The sequence below is a fragment of the Cetorhinus maximus genome, chromosome 25 (assembly GCF_964194155.1).
Source record: "Cetorhinus maximus chromosome 25, sCetMax3.hap1.1, whole genome shotgun sequence".
NCBI classification, from domain to species: Eukaryota; Metazoa; Chordata; class Chondrichthyes; order Lamniformes; family Cetorhinidae; genus Cetorhinus; species Cetorhinus maximus.
In genome coordinates, this window is record NC_135903.1 from 46,052,298 (window position 1) to 46,074,292 (window position 21,995).

General features: G+C 44.6%; 1 protein-coding gene across 1 annotated transcript in view; it reads left to right on the forward strand.

Moving 5' to 3' along the window:
* LOC144668101 (corticotropin-releasing factor receptor 1) overlaps positions 1 to 21,995 on the forward strand; it is a 233,317-nt gene that overhangs the window by 149,234 nt on the left and 62,088 nt on the right. The window contains exons 7-8 of the mRNA XM_078529890.1: positions 5,316 to 5,376; positions 5,682 to 5,754. Of these exons, the coding sequence (XP_078386016.1) occupies positions 5,316 to 5,376; positions 5,682 to 5,754 (134 nt within the window). The remainder of the gene's footprint in view (positions 1 to 5,315; positions 5,377 to 5,681; positions 5,755 to 21,995) is intronic.

Here is a 21,995-nt window from a genome sequence, read left to right on the forward strand (position 1 = left end):
ATGCTGGCTCCTTCCAGACTCTACTACACATAGTCTACTGTCATTTGACTATCTATATCTACATCATACCATGAGTGGTACTGTTCTCCAGTCCCACATTAACCCTTGCTCTGATGAACACCTTTATACCTCTGAAAAAGCAAATGATAAAAGAAATGACCAGATGGGAGAAAGGAGAGCCCAACAGAAGGAAAAAAACATTGGTCAACCTTGGGCCATGCCATTCATCTGTGTTAGCTGCGAAAGGGACTGCCACTCACAACTTGGTCTCTACAGCCACAACAGACAATGTGCTGTGTTCTTGTTGTCTTTTCATTCCCAGATGTAATTAATAATCACACTTTGTAAAGTTTGTAAAGATTGGAAACTCTTTACGTTTAATTTTGCCATGCTGTCTGGTTCAAAAGAAAAAAAACAGATTGAGCTGTATACATCACTTCAGTCTGTAGTGCAGCTGTGAAATCTGGCCCCCTGGAAGACTTACACATAACACATTAGTTCCTAGCTATTTATACATAATACAACAATATATAACATCCCTCTTCCTTTAAAATGTAATGCCCCTATCAATGTAGCTATTGGGCATTAAATTATATAAAGTAAAGATTATCAATCAACTTTTGGAAATAAATTGAACCCGTCCTTAGAGTCTTTTATAGCATCAATTATTTTCTAAAATTTTAATCATGGTATTGCTTAGATGATAAGATGTTGTGTCTCCATCTTGTAGATTAGGCATTTGTTGCTCTTAGTGGTGAGTTGGTATACTACACAGGTGATGTGTGTGTTGTCCCTGGTGTTGCAGGATTCATGCTTACTGTTGATAATGTTGTACCATTTTCTGGTGATGTTAATGTTTTCTCCCTGGATATTGATGTTTCTGGTGTTGCTGATGATCTTTTCTGTTTTTCCAACTCTGGTGTAGTTTGAATATGGACTCTGTTTCTCCTCATTTGCTGACCAGTTTCAGTCTCAGTTATGTATGACCTTGGTGTCTTGGCTTCAGCAACAACTTTTACTGGGCTCCAGGCTTTCATGATTGGATCCTGCACGTGTACACTTTGTCCTTTCAACAGCTCACATAAGGATTTAATATGTTTGAGATGTGTGGTTCAAAATGGCAAAAAGGCAAGGTTTGGGTCTTCCTTTGCCTCTTGACATTTCGCAAGGGTTCTTTTGACTATCTGGTCATGTCTTTCTATAAACCTGTGAACTCGAGGATAATGTGGAGATGAAGCCATACTGTTCAATGAATTCCTTAACTTTCCTGGATGTGAAGCGGCTGCCATTGTCACATATTAATCTTTCAGGAATCCCTAGGTCAGCAAACAAAACTCGTACTGCTGAGAGGATCGCTGTAGCTCTCAAGTCTTTCATCTTCTGGATAAAAGGAAAGTTTGAGTAGTAGTCGGCGATTATGAGATACCATTTTTAATTGTGTGTGAATAAATCAACTCCTACAGTATTCCATGGTCTGGGTGGTATATCAGTAGCTGTCATCTCTTTGTTCTGTTGTGTCTTTCTGTACTTCTGGCATACATCGCATCTCAACACCATATTTCCAATGTCTTTGTATATAGCTATTGTTATAGACTTGATTTTCCAGACAGGTTTCTCATAAGAAATACTGAGCTTTATTTACAGAGCTTCAGCAGCAGTTACATGCTTCCATCAAGAACCACAACTAGACACAAAACTCCACCCCTAAAGTTCCCCGTGCTTCGGGCTGATTCGTCCACATTATCATGTGATACTATACAGTCAAATAAGTCTTAAAGCTGCAGTCACTACATTCCTTAAAGCTACAGTGACTATATTCCCTTCCCTTTAATTTTTTTTCACAATTTGTATTTACAAGAACAGCTACATTCATGACATTATGAATATATACATGGGTTATGAAATCATAAGTTCAATCTCTCAGGCGGTGTCCTGATCCAGGTGGAACATCGTAGCTCCACAACTTTAGAATCTCTTACTGAATCTTCAGTTTCTGGAACCACAGTAAAATCAAGCGCCTCCTTAAGCACAAGCAGTTCAGCGTTATCCACTCCGACAGAGACATCTGGTATGTCTATCCTTGGTTGATGAATTACAATGGGGACCACAAGTAGAACATTGGTTTGTTGAGATATCTCCCTTCTTCTCAAATGATCCACATGTATTTGGGTGGTCCGGCCCTCTACTTCTACATGGTATGACAACGGTCCGGTCACAGAAACCATTACACCAGGTAATCAACTTGATCCACCACCAAAGTTTTGTACAAATGCTGTTTCACCAACAGTAAATTCTCGCTCTCAACTATGTAAATCATGAGTCATTTTTTGATTCCCTTGACTGTTCTCTACCTTCCCCTCCAAATTGGGAAGTACTAGGCTTAGTCTCATACGAAAGCAGCGCTTCATAAGTAATTCTGAAGGTGTTGAACCTGTAGTAGTGTGGAAGGGGTCATTCATTGTCTTTTCTGAACCACCTTGTGTTCTTCTGTCTACCACAGAGTTTACTTTTGTCCTTCATTTTGACTTCACAGTCGGCCAGACTTCTCTCAGGCGAAATCTCAACTAGATTCAGTTCAGGAGTTCAGCTACCCATGGCTTTATCACCCACTTGCATTTTGGGAAGTTAATTGACTTTTCCTTCTAATGCCTCTTTTGTTTAACTCGGCTGATTCTTCGGCTCTTCTGTATCCTTCTTGTATCTTTTGGCATCTTCCTGGAACCTTGAACATTGCTGCGTCTTGTCTGCCAACTGGTTCTTCAGTTTGTTCAGAGTGGCATTAAATTCATTCTGCTCCTCTTTGTAATTTTCCAGCGGTACAGACGTTGATCTGATGGATCCTTGTAGTGTGTGAAGATCATTCAACACGCTTTCCTTTTCTTTGTGAAGCTCACTTGCTTCATTTTGAATTCTGTAATTCAGCAGAGTCTCCAAGAGTTTCTTTTGCTGTTCTTCCATGCTGCTGTTTAAGACGGTCTTCATTTCCTCAGGTTGCTGAACCTCTCTTTGAATGCCCATTTTCATCCAAATTTTCAGGAAAATCTTCTGGTATGGTCGACATGAGATGATGTTACTCTTCAATCATCACCTTCAGATTTATCATTGTGGACTTTTCTCTCACCCTCTTACTGATCTGAATGCTTATGTGAATTACTTTTCTCTGGGAACTGTCACATCGAGCCATTTCATGTAGCAATATGATTCCATGTCTATCATGTTCTCAGACTCTGTCATCTCCCAGGATATGGGTGTTTCCTGACCATTCGCCCTATTGCTCTGGCTCTGTGCCTCGTTTACCACCTTCTCCTTTTGTTCAGCACATCTTTTTCCAATGATTGACCTGTCCACAAACTCTGCAGATTGATGCATATTTGGGACATTCCTTTCTGTCTGTGAATTCATGTGGTTATCCACAGCTCCTGCACGCCCTTTTCTCTGTTTGACGTACCTTTGTTTATTACTACTGCTCTACGTCAACCCTGCTGCCTTTCTCTTGGCTCAGCTAAAGGCTAGCCACTTGGGTAGTCAGTGTCGTCATCTGTCTGCTCATGGCTTTGTGTGCTCGGGCAGTAAACACAGCCTGTAACATTGTGAAATAAAAACAGAAAATGCTGGAAGAACTCAGCAGGTCTGACAGCATGTGTGGAGAGAGAAACAGAATTAACATTTCAAATCTATATGACCCTTCTTCAGAGCATCATACTGCATTTTCCAGCATTTTCTGTTTTTATTTCAGATTTTCAGCGTCCACAGCATTTTGCATTTATTTGCAACACTGAGTTTGTCCTTTGTGGTTAGCACTTTCTGTACTTTAGGGTGTGCAGAACCCCTAATGAGCTGATCGTTCAACTTTTCATCTGTGTCAGTAAACTTACATTTTCTAGCTGCACTTTTTAATGGTGTTTACAAAGTTATCATACAGGTCGCCTAATTGATGTCCGAGGCATTGAAATTCCTACTGGTAGATCCGATGATTTGATTTTGCCTAGGGATGGGTGCTGAATTTTTCAAAACCTTTGGCTGGGTTTTTTCTGTCCTCTTCAGTAAGCTTCCAGCTATGAAATAAATGTAATCCTATATCCCCTGCCCACAGAAGGATATAGCTGACCCTCTCTTCATTGCTAGTGCCTTTTAGGAAACTACTGAATGTCAATCTATACTTTTGTATAAACTTTGCTGATGCCTCTACAACAACATCATCAGCTTCCCAGTTCATCATGGGCATTCATCACTGTGCTGGTCGACATTTTGTTTTATGCCTTCACAGGATTCACTAAGATTTTCTTCTGGCATTAATGTGGGTTGATTTTCCAAATCAACACTAAATGAATATAAAATGCTTCAGGTTTACTCACAGACACTTGCTGCCACCATGATATGTGTTCTTCTTGTCTTTTGGTTCCCAGGTTTTGTTAATAATCACACAAAGAGTTTCTGATCTTTATAAACTTAATGTTAATTTTGCCACGTTGTCTAGTTCAAAAGAAAAACCAGATTGAACCGGTTATGTATATATCACTTCAGTCTCTAATGTGACTGGAACACTTACACATAACATGCTGGATTCTAGCTAAGTAGTTCCCAGTTATTTATAGATACATACAGATATTACCATATATAACAGATATGAAAACAGAAAATGCTGTTATCATACTTGCTCAAAATGTTAACTCTGTTTCCCTCTCAAAAATTAATATAAAATACTTCAGGTTTACTCAGACACTTGTTGACTTGTTGAGTTTTTCCAGCATTTTCTGTTTTTATTTCAGATTTCCAGCATCCAAAGTATTTTGCTTTTGTTTTAATATATAACAGATGTCCAATGCAGAAGTGACATACAACCTGGGCACAATCTATCAGTCCCCCCAGCTCCCACCCCGAGAAGGACAGATGCCAGAGAGGGGTGTCTGGGAGACTAGCGGACTGGGTTATGGTGGAGAGATAGCAACCTAATCACAAGCTATAGAACTCAGTTATAGAACCCAGTTTAATACATCCACCTTTGTGGAATGGCAACCTAAAAACAGCCATTGGAAACTGCCAATTTCTCATAAACGCTGAACTGGTTCCCCAGTATCAATCAAGGTCCTCAATCTGGTCTAGTCAACACTAACCCCAGTCCTTCAAAACATGCTGGACCCTGAAGTTTCTCCGCAGTGGTTTGTTAAGCCACTCAGGGTAACTAACGATTGAGCAATAAACATGTATTTATCATTGCACATCTTGAGATTCAGTGATTAAGGTAAAGAACAACCAGCTGAAGAGTAGTGTGGTATGGTGTCAGAGTGACATTGTTCTCTGATCTACTTTGGCAGGTATTCCACTCCCCATCATCACAGCCTGGTCAATCGGGAAGCTATACTATGAAAATGAGCAGTAAGTTCCTCTCAATGTTTGATGATCTTTTTGCTGGAGGGAACTTCCTGTAGCTTTATTGAAGTGCTGACACCAGGGGCAATATTCACACACCATTTTGCACTAATAACATACGCACAGATTTCAAAATATCAAAAGTGCTAAATAGAAGGCCCCTCACTGCATTAGTTCAAGGTTAATTAGTGGGGTAATGGTTAAAGGTAAGCAGATAAACCAGAGGGCTAAATGTTAAAAGTGAGCAATCAGTTAAGGGATTAATGTGTAGTTGTATTCACTTGTGTCATGATTTATTTGATTGATCGTAGGTGCTGGTTCGGTAAAAGGTCAGGAAAGTACATTGACTACATCTACCAAGGCCCAGTGATCTTGGTGTTACTGGTAAGTGTATGTACACAGAGAAACACTACTGTGACAATACAGAAACAGGCTCTTTGATCCAACCAGTCTGTGCCAACAGTAAGTTAGTTTGGACAGTTTGGGTCAAGCACAAAACAGTCCACTAACTGAAAACATTGGTATTTTCACTCAGATCATCCAGAGAACTGCTGATGAGTGGTAAAAAAAGACTTGCATTCATGTAGTTTTTTTTATAATCCCCAAATGCCTGGAAGCACTTTACAGGCAATTAAATACTTTTGAAGTGTAGTTAATGTTAAACAGAATTAATGAGTGGAATGTTCTGTGCCCGCTGGTGGTGGGCATGATAGGTGGTGTGAGTGGACAATATAGTGCGATCGGTTTCACGATGGTGGGAAGGCAGGTCGCGATTGTTCGATGGATCATGTTTCCTGCCATCGGGAACCTCATTGTAATATATCAGCATATTGTTACCAGACCATCCCGCCAGGCTCTGGATCGTCCCAGCGGGAAAGCACGCTGACGTGTTTCACAACAGCACAGAGGCAACATTCACTTGCTGGTCTGCACTTTGGGTGAACTGGGGGTGAGTGGACAGCAATTTCCTACAGAGCTCACCAGGGTCGCCTGTTGCTTTGCAGGCTTCAGGGGCGCCGGAGGGTCGGGGTTAAGTGCCCCGCCCTGTCCGAATGCTGGTAGGGGAAGGAATCAGGACGCAAGTGCAGTCCTGCCTCTGAGGTGACTTTTGAGGGTGAGGGGGAGCGGGGGGGCAAGCATAGCCCTGCCATTGAGGCAACTTGTGAGGGGAGGGCAAGTGCAGCCTTGCCGTTGAGGCATCTGGTGGCAGGGGGGTTGGCAGGTAGCCCTGCCATTGAATATAGCACACAAACATTTATGGTGGGGGCGGGTAGGGTGGGCGAGTAAAGATGCCACACATTCAGGAAACCTGTAGAAAGTGACCATTCCTCTGCAGCGGAGACAATTCAGGCGCAGCCACATTGATCTGATTGGAGTCGTGCTCCTAACTTATCTGCTCACTCAAGCAACAGAGGCCAAATCCTGCAAAACTTATGGCCCCTGTCCCCTGCCCCCAGCACAAACTGCATTATCTAATGCACTTGGTAAGGGCCGAACAAGACAAGGGATTACACTACAGGACCTTGGAAAATACTGAAGATCAGTACTTGGTGTGCATATCCACAGATCCCTGAAGGTAGCAGGGCAGGTAGATAAGGTGGTTAAGAAGGCATATGGGATACTTGCCTTTATTAGCCGAGGCATAGAGTACAAGAGCAGGGAGGTTATGCTGGAACTGTATAAAACGCTGGTTAGGCCACAACTGGAGTACTGCGTTCAGTTCTGGTCACCACATTAGGAAGGATGTGAGGAACAACTGTGTACACAATTTGTGGAGGTGTGTAAAAACAATAACAATAGGATAATTATATTAGGCGATTTCAACTTTCCCAACATTAATTGGGATAGACATAGTGTTAAAGGCTTGGATGGATTTTTTGAAATGTGTACAGGAGAACTTTTGAGGTCAATATGTAGAGGGTCTAACAAGGGACGGTGTAGTGCTGGACCTAATTCTGGGGAATGAAGCCAGAGAGGTAACTGAGGTGGTGGTTGGGGAGCATTTTAGTGATAGCGACCACCACATGATACAGTTTAAATTTGTTATGGACAAAGAAATAGACAAGTTGCAAAAAAAATGTTTTGGATTAGGGGATAGTGGATTTTAGTGAAATAAGGCAGGATCTGGCCAAGGTAGACTGGGAACAGTTACTTGTGGGGAAATCTACAGAGGAGCAGTGGGGGGCGTTCAGAAAGGAAATGGGGAGGGTACAGGCTCAACATGTTCCCTCTAGGGTGATAGGAAGGAGTAACAAGGCCAGAGAACAATGGATGACCAGAGATATTCAGGTTACGATGAGAAGGAAAAGAGAGGCTTTTAGCAGGTGCAAGGGAAGCAAATCAGCAGAGGCATTAGTGGAATACAGAAAGTGCAGGGTGGAGCTTAAGAAAGCAATTAGGAGAGCAAAGAGGGGATATGAGAAAGCTCTGGCTGGTAAAAGTAAGGAAAATCCCAAGATATTCGATAAGTATATCAATGGGAAGAGGATAACCAGGGAAAGAGTAGAGCCCATAAGGGACCAAGGGGGCAATCTATGGGTGGAGCCAGAGGACATCGCTAGAGTATTGAATTAATACTTCACATCCGTCTTCACCCAAGAGAATGAGGATGAAGGTATCGAACTCGGGGAGAGAGACTGCGAGGTTCTTAAGCAAATTGATATAGGGAGTGACAAGGTATTGGAGGTGTTGGCAGGCTTAAAAGCGGACAAATCTCCAGGTCCGGTTGATTAATGTCCCAGACTGCTGAGGGAGGCAAGGGAGGAGATCGCAGGGGCTCTAACCCAAATTTTTAATTCCTCTCTGGCCATAGGAGAGGTGCCAGAGGACTGGAGAACAGCGAACGTGGTTCCACTATTAAAGAAGGGTTGTAGAGATAAGCCAGGGAACTACAGGCCAGTGAGTCTCACGTCAGTGGTAGGGAAACTATTGGAGAAATTTCTAAAGGAGAGAATCTATCTCCACTTGGCGAGGCAAGGTTTGATCAGGGATAGTCAGCATGGCTTTGTCAGAGGGAGGTCATGCCTAACAAATATGATTAATTTTTTTGAGAAGGTGACCAGGTGTGTAGATGAGGGTAGTGCAGTTGATGTAGTTTATATGGATTTCAGCAAAGCCTTTGACAAGGTCAAGGGGAGACTTATAAAGAAGGCAAATGCACATGGGATACAGGGTAATTTGTTAAGGTGGATTCAAAATTGGCTTAGTTGTTGGAGACAGAGGGTGATGACAGAAGGATGCTTTAGTGACTGGAAGCCAATGTCCAGTGGCGTACCACAGGAATCTGTGCTGGGTCCCCTATTATTTGTCATTTATATAAACGACATAGATGACTATGTGGGGTTTAGGATTAGTAAGTTTGTGGATGACACAAAGATTGGCCGGGTGGTTAACAGTGAGGTTGAGTTTCTTGGGCTACAGGAAGATATAGACGGGATGGTCAAATGGGTAGACAAGTGGCAGATGGAATTTAACCCTGAAAAGTGTGAGGTGATACACTTTGGAAGGAGTAATTTGACAAGGAAGTATTCAATGAACGGCATGACACTAGGAAGTTCTGAGGAACAAAGGGACCTTGGCGTGTGTGTCCATAGATCTCTGAAGGCAGAGGAGCATGTTAGTGGGGTGGTGAAAAAGGCATATGGGACACTTGCCTTTATCAATCAAGGCATAGATTACAAAAGTAGGGAGATCATGTTGGAGTTGTATAGAACCTTGGTGAGGCCACAGCTGGAGTACTGTGTGCAGTTCTAGTTGCCACATCATAGGAAGGATGTGATTGCACTGGAGGGGGTGCAGAGGAGATTCACCAGGATGTTGCCTATTTAAGTTATGAAGAGAGGTTGGATAGACTTGGGTTGTTTTCGTTGGAGCAGAGAAGACTGAGGGGCGACCTGATCGAGGTGTACAAGATTATGAGGGGCATGGACAGGGTGGATAGTGAGTAGCTGTTCACGAGGGGACATAAGTTCAAGGTGAGGGGCAGGAGGTTTGGGGGGGGATGTGAGGAAAAACCTTTTTACCCAGAGAGTGGTGACGGCCTGGAATGCGCTGCCTGGGAGGGTGGTGGAGGCGGGTTGCCTCACATCCTTTAAAAAGTACCTGGATGAGTATTTGGCACGTCATAACATTCAAGGCTATGGGCCAAGTGCTGGTAAATGGGATTAGGTAGGTAGGTCAGGTGTTTCTCACGTATAGACACGATGGGCCGAAGGGCCTCTTCTGCACTGTGTGATCTTGTGATTCTGTGATTGCACTGGAGAGGGTGCAGAGGAGATTTACCAGGATGCTGCCTGGGCTGGAGGGTCTGAGCAATGAGGAAAGATTGGATAGGCTGGGGTTGTTTTCTATGGAGCAGCGAAGGTTGAGAGGGGACCTGATAGAGGTGTACAAGATTATGAGGGGCATAGATATGATGGATAGGAAGGCAGTATTTTCATTAGTAGAGGGGTCAATAACAAGGGGACATAGATTTAAGATCAGAGGTAGAAGGCTAAGTGAGGATTGAGGAGAAATTGTTTCACCCAGAGGGTGGTGGGAGTCTGGAACTCACTCCCTGAAAGGGTGGTGGAGTCAGAAACTCTCGTAACATTTAAGAAATATTTAGATATTCACTTGCATTGCAATGGCCTCCAGGGCTATGGGCAAAGTGCTGGGAAATGGGATTAGTGTCGCGGATCTTTGTTGATCGGCGTGGACACGATGGGCCGAATGGCCTCCTTCTGTGCTGTAAACGTCTATGAGTCTATGAGACACTGCAATGTACTCATCAGATTGTGATCCTGGGGCTTCTCTAAAGCTAGGACCCACCAAGGTGTGTCTCTCTGCGCTGGTGGAGGGTGTGGGTGAGCGCTGTGACGGGACTTCAGGGAGGGTGCCTCCAGATTCTTCTTCAGAGGTTTCTTCAGGACCTGATTGGAGGTCCTGGGTCATTGTCTCTGTCACAACAAAAACAGAAATACCTCGAAAAACTCAGCAGGTCTGGCAGCATCGGCGGAGAAGAGCAAAGTTGACGTTTCAAGTCCTCATGACCCTTCAACAGAACTAACTTAGTTCTGTTGAAGGGTCATGAGGACTCGAAACATCAACTTTGCTCTTCTCCGCCGATGCTGCCAGACCTGCTGAGTTTTTCCAGGTATTTCTGTTTTTGTTTTGGATTTCCAGCATCCGCAGTTTTTTGTTTTTATCATTGTCTCTGTCGGTTGTTTCCCAGATGTGCCTGTGAAAGCAAGGGGAGATAAGCTTGCTTATCCCCACAATCACCCCACCCTCAACTTCTCTCTCCCCCCGCCCCCCCACCTTAGACCAGCTTATATTTCACCTCTCTCCTAACTATACTCAGTTCTGCCGAAGGGTCATGAGGACTCGAAACGTTAACTGATTTCTTCTCCACCGATGCTGCCAGACCTGCTGAGTTTTTCCAGGTAATTCTGTTTTTGTTTTGGGAGATAATTAGTGCCTGGCAGTGGCCTGTGAAACAGGACACATCACTCACAGCCTGGCTGTCTGATGGATGTTGCACTGCTGGATCCTCACTTGGTAGAGCAGCGCCGACCTCACCGTCAGCACAGGACCGGTCCCGGTCATCGCCGGCCAGCTGGATGGCTCTGTTTTCAAAGCCAGTGAGGACCTTGATTTTGGGCATTCTGCCATCGGTCTGTGATCTCTCTCTCTTGTTGTGTGCCAGCTTACCTGCATGGATAGAGGTGGAGAAAGTGTAAATAGGATGCCTGCCAGGCCAGATGATAAGTGTACCTGGCATGTGTGGGTGGTGAGTGGTCCCATGGATGGGATGAGGACAATGACGGTGAGTGTGAGAGAGTGAATGGTGATGTCCCTTGCACAGGCAGTGAGTGAGGGCCCTGTGGGTGTGTGATGGGTTTGTGAGTGTGTGAGTTGAGTGATGAGAAGAGTGACTTACCCTGTCAGGAATGGAGGAGATCATTCATCCTCTTGTGACACTGGGTGGCTGTCCTCTTTTGCAGGGCGTTGGTGCTGACCATCACTGCCACCGCCTCCCAAGCTGGGTTAGTGCTCTTGTTGTCCATCCTGCGGGGGTAGAGGACATCCCACTGGGCCTCCGTGGCATCCAAAAGTCGCTCGAGAGACATATAGAACCTGGGGGCTGCCATCTTCTTCAGTTTCAGGGCCATGTCTTCGGTGCAGCAGTGGTGAGCTGGAAGCACTGAGATGTGGACTTGCTGCTGGTCTTTAAACATGATGCCCGGCGTGATGGAGCGGCAGGGTGATGGTGGGCGGGTGAATGGGAGCCCCTGCCCCACCCCATGGAAACGGCGTGTTTCCCGGGAGAGCATAAATAGTGAGGTGGGTTCAGGACGATACGGTGTGAAAATCACCATCGCGGCCGGCGGGTAAAACGTCGTTTTACCCACCCACTACCACACTTAGTGCCAATCTGGGAAAATTACTCCCAATGTTTGTTTGGCTCAGTTGGTAGCGTTCTTACCTCTGAGTCAGAGGATTCTGGGTTGAAGTCCCAGTTCAAGGCTTGAGTACAAAAAACAAGGCTAACACTCCAGTACAGAGTACCGCGGGAATGTCTGGCACTCTTGGAGTTGCCTTCTTTCAAATTGACAATTAACAAATTTGATTGAATTTTTTAAGGAGGTGACCAGGTGTGTAGATGAGGGTAGTGCAGTTGATGTAGTTTATATGGATTTTGGCAAAGCCTTTGACAAGGTCCCACATGGGAGACTTATGAAGAAGGCAAATGCACATGGGATACAGGGTAATTTGATAAGGTGGATTCAAAATTGGCTTAGTTGTCGGAGACAGAGGGTGATGACAGAAGGATGCTTTAGTGACTGGAAGCCAGTGTCCAGTGGCGTACCACAGGGATCTGTGCTGGGTCCCCTATTATTCATCATTTATATAAACGACATAGATGACTATGTGGGGAGTAGGATTAGTAAGTTTGTGGATGACACAAAGATTGGCCGGGTGGTTAACAGTGAGATTGGGTGTCTTGGGCTACAGGAAGAAATAGACGGGATGGTCGAATGGGCAGGTAAGTGGCAGATGGAATTTAACCCTGAAAAGTGTGAGGTGATACACTTTGGAAGGAGTAATTTGACAAGGAAGTATTCAATGAACGGCATGACACTAGGAAGTTCTGAGGAACAAAGGGACCTTTGCGTGTGTGTCCATAGATCTCTGAAGGCGGAGGGGCATGTTGGTTGGGTGGTGAAAAAGGCATATGGGACACTTGCCTATATCAATCAAGGCATAGATTACAAAAGTATGGAGGTCATGTTAGAGTTGTATAGAACCTTGGTGAGGCCACAGCTGGAGTATTGTGTGTAGTTCTGATCGCCACATTATAGGAAGGATGTGATTGCACTGGAGGGGGTGCAGAGGAGATTCACCAGGATGTTGCCTGGGATGAAACATTTAAATTATGAAGAGATGTTGGATAGACTTGGGTTGTTTTCATTGGAGCAGAGAAGACTGAGGGGCGACCTGATCGAGGTGTACAATATTATGAGGGGCATGGACAGGGTGGATAGGGAGCAGCTGTTTCCCTTAGTTGAACGGTCAGTCACGAAGGGACATAAGTTCAAGGTGAGGGACAGGAGGTTTAGGGGGGATGTGAGGAAAAACTTATTTACCCAGAGGGTGGTGACGATCTGGAATGCGCTACCTGGGAGGGTAGTGGAGGCGGGTTGCCTCACATCCTTTAAAAAGTACCTGGATGAGCACTTGGCAGGTCATAACATTCAAGGCTATGGGCCAAGTGCTGGCAAATGGGATTAGGTAGGTAGGTCAGGTGTTTCTCACATGTTGGTGCAGACTCGATGGGCCAAAGGGCCTCCTCTGCACTGTGTGATTCTGTGATAGGTGGAGGCAAAGTAGAGATTGCAAAAAATATCATAAACAAAAGGTCAATGGGTTGTTATTAGCGGTGGTGCTGGCTAAAGGAGGTGCTAATGGTGACATTAAGAGTGGAAAGCAGAATGTGATAATGGCCGGATCAGGAAAGTGACAGATGGCCCTAGTTGGGTGTGGGGTGGAGGAAGGGAGCGGTGATGGGAAAAAAGATCACAAAGGCTAAAAGCTGGAGATAAAACAATGAATAAAATTTTTTAAATAATAATAATGAAAAAACGTGGGAAAAAAATAAAAATGAAAATAGAAAAAAGGGGGGGATCAAAAAGGCATGGAGATGGAGGAGAGAGTTCATGGCCTGGAGTTGTTGATCTCAGTGTTAAGTCCGGAAGGCTGTAAGGTGCCTAATCGGAAGATGAGGTGCTGTTCCTCCAGTTTGCGTTGAGCTTCACTGGAACAATGCAGCAGGCCAAGGACGGACATGTGGGCATGAGAGCAGGGTGGAGTGTTGAAATGGAAAGCAACAGGGAGGTCTGGGTTATGCTTGCAGACAGACCGAAGGTGTTCCGCAAAGCGGTCACCCAGTCTGCGTTTGGTCTCTCCAATGTAGAGGAAACCGCATTGGGAGCAGCGAATGCAGTAGATTAAATTGAGGGAAGTGCAAGTGAAATGCTGCTTCACTTGAAAGGAGCGTTTGGGCCCTTGGATGTTGAGGAGGGGGGAAGTAAAGGGGCAGGTGTTGTACCTTCTGTGGTTGCACGGGAAGGTGCCGTGGGAGGGGGTTGAGGTGTTGGGGGTGATGGAGATGACAGGGCACTCCCCCATTTTGGCACACTCCTGGTGGCATTACGTAGGGACCGTTCCCTCCGGGTCCACTCCTCCATCACCCCCTACACCTCAACCCCCTCCCACTGCACCTTCCCATGCAACCACAGAAGGTGCAACACCTGCCCCTTTACTTCCCCTCTCCTCACCGTCCAAGGGCCCAAACACTCCTTTCACGTGAAGCAGCATTTCACTTGCACTTCCCTCAATTTAGTCTACTGCATTCGTTGCTCCCAATGCGGTCTCCTCTACATTGGAGAGACCAAACACAGACTGGATGGCCGCTTTGCAGAACACCTTCGGTCTGTCCGCAAGTATTACCCAGACCTCCCTGCCGCTGGCCATTTCAACACTCCACCCTGCTCTCAAGCCCACATGTCCGTCCTTGGCCTGCTGCATTGTTCCAGTGAAGCTCAACGCAAACTGGAGGAACAGCACCTCATCTTCCGACTAGGTACTTTACAGCCTTCGGACTGAATATTGAGTTCAACAACTTTAGATCATGAACTCTCTCCTCCATCCCCACCCATTTTTGGTTCCCCCCCGCCACTTTATTCTATATTCATTTTTATTTCTCAGTGTTTTAATTATTTATTTATTTTCCCACTTATTTTCATTATTATTTTTAAAATTTATTTCCATCTTTATTCATTGTTTTATCCCCAGCTTTTAGCCTTTTTGATCTTTTCTCCCACCACCATCCCCTCCCCCCACCCCACCCCCACTAGGGCCACCTGTCACTCTCCAGAGTCCTTACCCTGGTCCTGCCATTATCACATTCTGCTTTCCACTCTTAATGCCACCATTAGCACCTCCTTTAGCCAGTACCACCACTATTAACAACCCTTTGACCTTTTGTTTATAACATCTTTCGCAATCTCTGCTTTGCCTTACCTATCGCTGGTCTTCTATCCAGCTTCACCTGTCCCAACCCCCTTACACAGTATATATTTCACCACTTTTCTACTTCTCTTTAGTTCTGAGGAAGAGTCATATGGACTCGAAACATTAACTCTGTCTTCCTCTCCACAGATGCTGTCAGACCTGCTGAGTTTTTCCAGCATTTTTTGATTTTGTTTCAGATTTCCAACATCCACAGTATTTTGCCTTTACCTTTAGATAGATTCTTGTTAGGCAAGGGAATCCAAGGTTATCAGGGTTAGATGGGAATGTGGAATTCGAAGTACAAACAGACTGGCCATGATCTTATTGAATGGCGGAGCAGGCTTCAGGGGCTGAAAGGCCGACTTCTCTTCCTATTTCATGTGCTCGTATTTTCAATAACATTAAAAGTATTTAATTGACTGTAAAGCATTTTGAAACATCCAGTGATTGTGAAAAGCATTACATAAATATAAGTTTTTGTTTTATTTCAGTCATACAGCTCAGCTTTACTCTGGTCCATGCTGTGGAGTGTTTGATGGAATAATGTGTAGGGAAATGGACTCTCTCTCTAACCCTGTGCTGTTCCTGCCTTTGGTAATTGGCATTCTATTCCTTTCACAGTGAAGCAGGGTGGCTTTGATAAGTCGGATTGAAATGACAGGATTCTACGCTGGAGGGTGAGGAATTTAGCCAAATTCTCAATTTAGTCAGATACAGGCAGCTTTTGGCTGGGACGAGCTAGGTCAGGTCCACTTGGGGTGAGTGACATCAGTCACTATGGGTGGGATTTTCCGGTCCCACCAGAGGCAGACATCATCGCGGGTGGGATGGGAAAGTTTGGAGAGTGGTTAAAAGTCAGCTGGCTCTCCAAACTTTCCCGTCCTGCCTGCGACGATGTCTGCCCTTACTGGGGCTGGGAAACCCTGGCCAAAGTTTCTCAAAGTGTGGGGAAATCATCAGATAAGTTGAGATCTGGGCAGCCAGATTCCAATGCCACAAAACTGATGGAAATGCAACATCTTACTTTGTTTCTGCTGTTTCTTTGTAGATGCTGATGCCATCCCTGATGCCCATCTATTCCTATTGCTAGGGGTGAGAGAAGTGTCACATGTCAATCCAGCCCTTGAAGACCTTTACAATTAATTGGTGTAAGTCAATTCCACAGGATCAGGTAGCAGAGACTCTCCAGGAAACCCTTACTGCCCCAGTGGGGGAGGGCTCTACCCTGGTGGTGGCTTTTCTGACCCAGTGAGTAAGGCGTTCACTCCATCCTAGTGTTGGGGCGACTCTGGGCTGGTTGACATGTTGCACTGCTCCAGTGGGAGGGGTCTATGGGCTGGTTGACGTGTTGCCCTGTTCCAGTGGGAGGGTCTGTGGGCTGGTTGACGTGTTGCCCTATTCCAGTGAGAGGGTCTGTGGGCTGGTTGACGTGTTGCCCTGTTCCAGTGGGAGGGTCTGTGGGTTGGTTGACGTGTTGCCCTGTTCCAGTGGGGTGTTCCTCTGCCCTCATTATTGTCCTCCTGCCAGTAATGGTGAGCAGCTAATCCAGGCCTTCCTGTTTAAGGCCGGGATGTGATCATTCTCAACTGATATCCTGTGAATTCAGCATCTGCTGAGCTGCTGACACCTTTTCCTCCTTTGAGCAGGTGAGCCTGTTCCACCTCTCTCACCTCATTTCAAATCCTCTTTCTCCATTGCCAACTCAGGTGCTATAAACATTTTCCTACTGAGATAACTTCATGGGACAGAACTTTATGCCCCGCAGGTGGGTGCACGTCCAACCCAATCGGGACGATGACGTCAGGTGAGCGTCCCTGAGAGTTGGCAGCACGCCTGCTGACAATTAAGGGGCCTATTGAGGCCATTAGTCCAGCAATTAATTTGTGTTTTTCACTGCCCATCCAACCTTATGGTTGGCGGGCGGGTGAATAGGCCAGGCAGCCTTCGCATTTTTTAGGAAACCTCATCCACAGGCGAGATGAGGTTTCCAATGGTAATTAAAAAGAATAAAAATGTTTAAACACAATTTTTTATATGTCCCTGTCCATGTGACTGAGTCACATTTTAAAATGTTTATTTTTCATTTTGAAATTCTTCAGCTACCTGAGGTGGCTTCCAGTGCACGCTCCCCTGGCGCATGGGCAGACTTCAGCACCCGCCCTCCTACCACCATCCCATCCCGCGCTCACCCAGGCATTGCAGAGGCTCTCAGCGCTGGTCGTTTATTGGCCAGCCAGCCAGCATGAAATCATGGTCGGGGCCCGATCATGGGTGGCGGTCCATTGAGCGGCCGCTCCCAGGCCCACCCACCACACCTGCCCAACGAAGGGAAAATCCTGCTCATTGTTTTTCTCCCACAGCTTTTTCTCCAAACAATTTCTCATCCTCAGTGTTTCAACCACCACCTCAACTCAGTGTGTTCCTCTCTCCTCTGAATTCACTGCCCTCTCATCCTCCTATAACCTCACTGACCATAGAAACACCTCAACCCATATTCATGGCCTCCACATTGACCTTGTCCTCTCACGTGGCCTTGCCACAGCAATCATATCAATCACTTCCTTGTGTCACTCACTGCTCACACCTATTTCCCCTTCCCAAGCCAACTTCCTTCTCTGCTTGCTCCTAGAAAATCCTGTCTCCCAATCCATTCTCAAAATCCCAAGTATCTAGCCTTTGGCCCTCCCCCCACTGTCATATTTCTTGGAAATATATCGCCGTTCCTTCGCTGTCACTGGATCAAACTCTTGGAACTCCCTCTCTAACAGCACTGTGGGTGTACCTACACCACATGGACTGCAGCGGTTCAAGAAGGCAGCTCACCACCACCTTCTCAAGGGCAACTAGGGATGGGCAATAAATGCTGGCCCAGCCAGCGAAGGCCACATCCCGTGAATGAATAAGAAAAAAAGGTACTGATTTGCTCAACTGCCTCTACCTTTGAGACCCTCATCCCCAATAATCCCCATTACTCTCTCTCACCCTGGTCATTCTCCCACTATGGCTTACATCTCTGCTTCCTTAAGTTCAAGGGACACAGACTTGAATGGGTATGGTGGACAACTGATTTAACAATTCATAACTAGATCCGGCTGGACCACAGAAAGCACTATTTTCTTCATTCTTTCACACGATGTGGGCTTCGCTGGCTAGGCCAGCATTTATTGCCCATTCCTAACTGCCCTTGAGAAAGTGGTGGTGAGCTGCCTTCTTGAACTGCTGCAGTCCATGTGGTGTAGGTACACCCACAGTGCTGTTAGGAAGGTCCTGCTCTCATCTGTGAAACTATTCACTGAAGCAGTATCATCCTGGAATGCAAAGATAACCCCAGATTCTTTTCTCTACCACAGACCATCTTCTAAACCCCCTCTCCCCATCTCCTCCTCCCTCGTCACCAATAATACGTGTGAGGAGCTCATAGATTTCTTTGTCATGAAGATTGAGACCATCCAATTAGCTGCATCTGCAACTTCCCTTCCTCCCACTAACCCAGCAGACCAAACTTCCTCTAAAGGTCCCTTACTGCCCTAACCATGAGCTTTCATTTTCTCTGGTTTCTCGTGTATCTCCTCTCATGTCATCTCCAAACTCATCCTGCCCATGTGACTCCCCTCCTGCTCCCTCAACCCTATTCCCATTCAGCAACTGACCAACCAACTTCTCTTCCCATCTGCCCTGTTAGCTGACTTATGAATAGTTCTTTCTCTAGTTACATCCCTCCCCACTTCAAATCTGCCATCATCACCCATTTCAACTATGCTTGACCCCTTTGTCCTTGCCAATTGCCAACTGATCTCCATCTGCCTCTCTCTAGCTAGAGTCATAAGAGTTATTACAGTATAGAAGGAGGCCATTCAGCCCATTGAGTCAATGCCAGCTCTCTGTAGAGCAATCCAGTCAGTCCTTTCCTTGTTCTGCAAGTTTATTTCCCTCAAGTGGCCATGCAATTTCCTTTTAAAAACATAATTACCACGAGTAAAGCAACGGGTTCCAGGTCATTGTCATTTGCTGCATAAAAAGTTCTTCCTCACATCCCCCTGCATCTTTTTTCCAAGGCCTTCAATCTGTGTCCCTGAGTCCTTATGCCACCAGCTGATGGAAACAGTTCTTCTTTGTCTACCTTATCTAAACCTGTCATAATCTTGTTCACCTCTGTCAAATCTCCCCTCAATCTCCTTAGCTTCTGGGAGAACAATCCCAGCTTCTCCAACCTAATCTGGTAGTTAAAATCTTTCATCGCTGGAAGCATTCTGGTAAATCTCCTCTGCACCCACTGTGGGGCCCTCATATCCTTCCTAAAGTATAGTGACCAGAACTAGATACAATGCTCTAACCAAGACTTTATAAACGTTCAGTATTTCTTCCCTACTTTTGTATTCACTACGTCTATTTATGAAGCCCAAGATACCATTTGCTTTCCTGATGACTCTCAATATGTCCTTCACCTTTGAAGATCTATGCACATTACATCCCATATCCCTCTGTCTCTGTACACTCATTAGAATTGTGCCATTCAGTCTATATTGCCTTGCCCTATGCCTTCTACTACAATGCATCACCTTACAGTTCTCTGCATTAAACTCCATCTGCCACTTGTTTGCCCACTCTGCTAGCCTATCTGCCGATTGATATCATCCTCACTGTGAGTTTGGTGTCATCTGCAATTTTTGAAATTTTACTCTGTATTCCAATATCGAAGTAATTTATATATTAAAAAAAGTGGTCCTAGATGCAACCTTTGGGGAACATCACTGTTTATTATCCTCCAGTCTGAAAAATTGCACCCATGACAGGTTACTCTGTAGTTCAGATACGAGAAATACGAGAAAAGACAAAGTTCAAAGCCCAAATTAAGCACTAATGTTTTTATTAGTGTTACTGACAATTTTAAGCTGTTACCTTTTATTGCCCATGATCAGATATATTTGTATGTGGATGTGTGCATTTTCTTACCCTCTGAGTGACTGAGTCAATTTAAATAACTCAGCAGCAAGCTTTTGTATTTTTAAAAAATGAGGGTTAGTAATAACACAATTCACCCACGCTATCCACACACAAAAACTAGATACAGTTGAAGGTAAAGTAGTAATTATAAAAATGCAATTTAACTCAATCTATATTTCAGTGCAAACCTGATGTTTCATAGTTCAGTTGTTACTTTAGGTGAAGTGGAGGTCTTAAAAATGCAGAGATTACTCAGTAGCTTTGGTGCTTCCTAGATTTGATCTGCCTGGAGGTTGTTTTCACAGGTAGGCTTGAAGATGGAACAGATTAGAGGAGGGAAAGAGACTTAGGTTCTCTTTTCAAGATATTGTAGATTATCACCTTGTTGCTTAACTGGCTTCAATGGTCGATGGCTTTGCCTACCGAGCCCTCTCTCTGATAGAATTCTATCTGTGTCTCTGAAGATGTCTCTCAGAAGCGGTTTGTATTTTCTGCAATATATTTAGCAGGGATCCAAGGTGGCTGCTGCATCATATCACGATCATGGTCCCAAATAAGGGATTGTGGAAATTTAATTAACAGTTTGAAGTCTGTTCCCATCTGTGGTTTCTTGGATGGCCGAAGCCTTTAGATTTGACAAGGCAAATTTACATTTTTACAATGAAGTTTCAGTTATCACCTGACCGAAACTACAGTGGATCAATATCAGAAAAGGTATATTTGTCCTCTTTGACCTCTTGAGAGATAAGATGATTCACTGCACAAAACTGTCTGATAGCTCTGAGGAGCCTTCTTATATCACAGTTTTGTTTATTTTAAAATGTAGTCTTTAAAATATGTCTTTAAAGATTTATAATATCATGGGATGTATCATGATACTAGGTTTGGTAGGAATATCCGTTAGCATTACAATGTGCCTGTTAGTCACAAATACATTATAAAAAGTTTTGCATACAATCATCCGGCCATGTGTTGGGCTGCAGCATCAAATTCCCATTATAATAATCATCTTTCCAAGATAGAACTGGATATTTCATGTACAGTGCCATGGATAGAATGTCTATTACTGCCAGTGACCAGTGTGTTTTGTAATGAAGCTGGTGTTTCTTTCCTTACCTGAGAAATGTGTACTCCATCGGAGTGTGCATCCCAATTAAAGAATTAAGCAGCAAGCTTTTGTCAGTTTAAAAATAAAGTTGTTTATTCTCACAAATTTACCCTGATTTAAATGCAAAATCATACACACTTGCTCTCACTCACGCCATACACACAAAGTTTGAATACAAATAAAGGTCATCTACTTTTACAGATTACAGTTATCTCACTCTCAGATTTATGATCTGTGGTCTCCCATGTGGCAGGCCTGTGGTCTTTTGAATTGAATTGACGATTTAAAGTTGAAGCGAGTGTCTTATAAAGTGAAGGGTCCACAGTGGGTTGTGAGGTTACTTGTGGTTGAGTAGCTAGTAGGTTGGTTCTCACGTGAACTTCAAACTGAAACAGGTTACATATTCTATCTTCCCGATGTCTCACAGCTTGTATCCAATTCTGGTTCATAGATTGGCTGAACTGATGGTTCTGATGGCTTTGGTAGAACTGCCTGCAAACAGCTCCTAGCTGATTTTTCTAAATAGAGAAAGAAAACATTGCAGTTTCCATGTGGCTTTTCACATGTTCAAGGCCTTTTGTAAATAAAAGGTGTGGTGTTTGTGTTGATTCCACATCCTGTGTTGTTGTTTAACACCTCTGAGGTCCACCTAGCCTAGTTTGGATGGGGGAGGCCATCATGATACAATTGGAGGTTGGTAATGGCCATTCATTTCCATCTGGCTCAAAGTGAATTTCGATCCTCCCTTTTGTCCAGTATGAAACATGGAGACAGGCAGTCTAGAAATTCATAGATCTTTTATGCTGACCCATTCTTAAACAAAGAGATGTTTAAATTCCCTGGATGGCTGTGAATGCCCACGTTTAATTAATGGCCTGAGACTTGGTACTGACCATAGTTCAAATGCCAACGGTCACTTGATTTTCAGCAGCCATTTTAACAGTTTGTTTTTGTCCAATGTTTTAGAAGTATTTTAAAAACTGTAAGTTCATAATATACTGGGCATGACAACAGGATC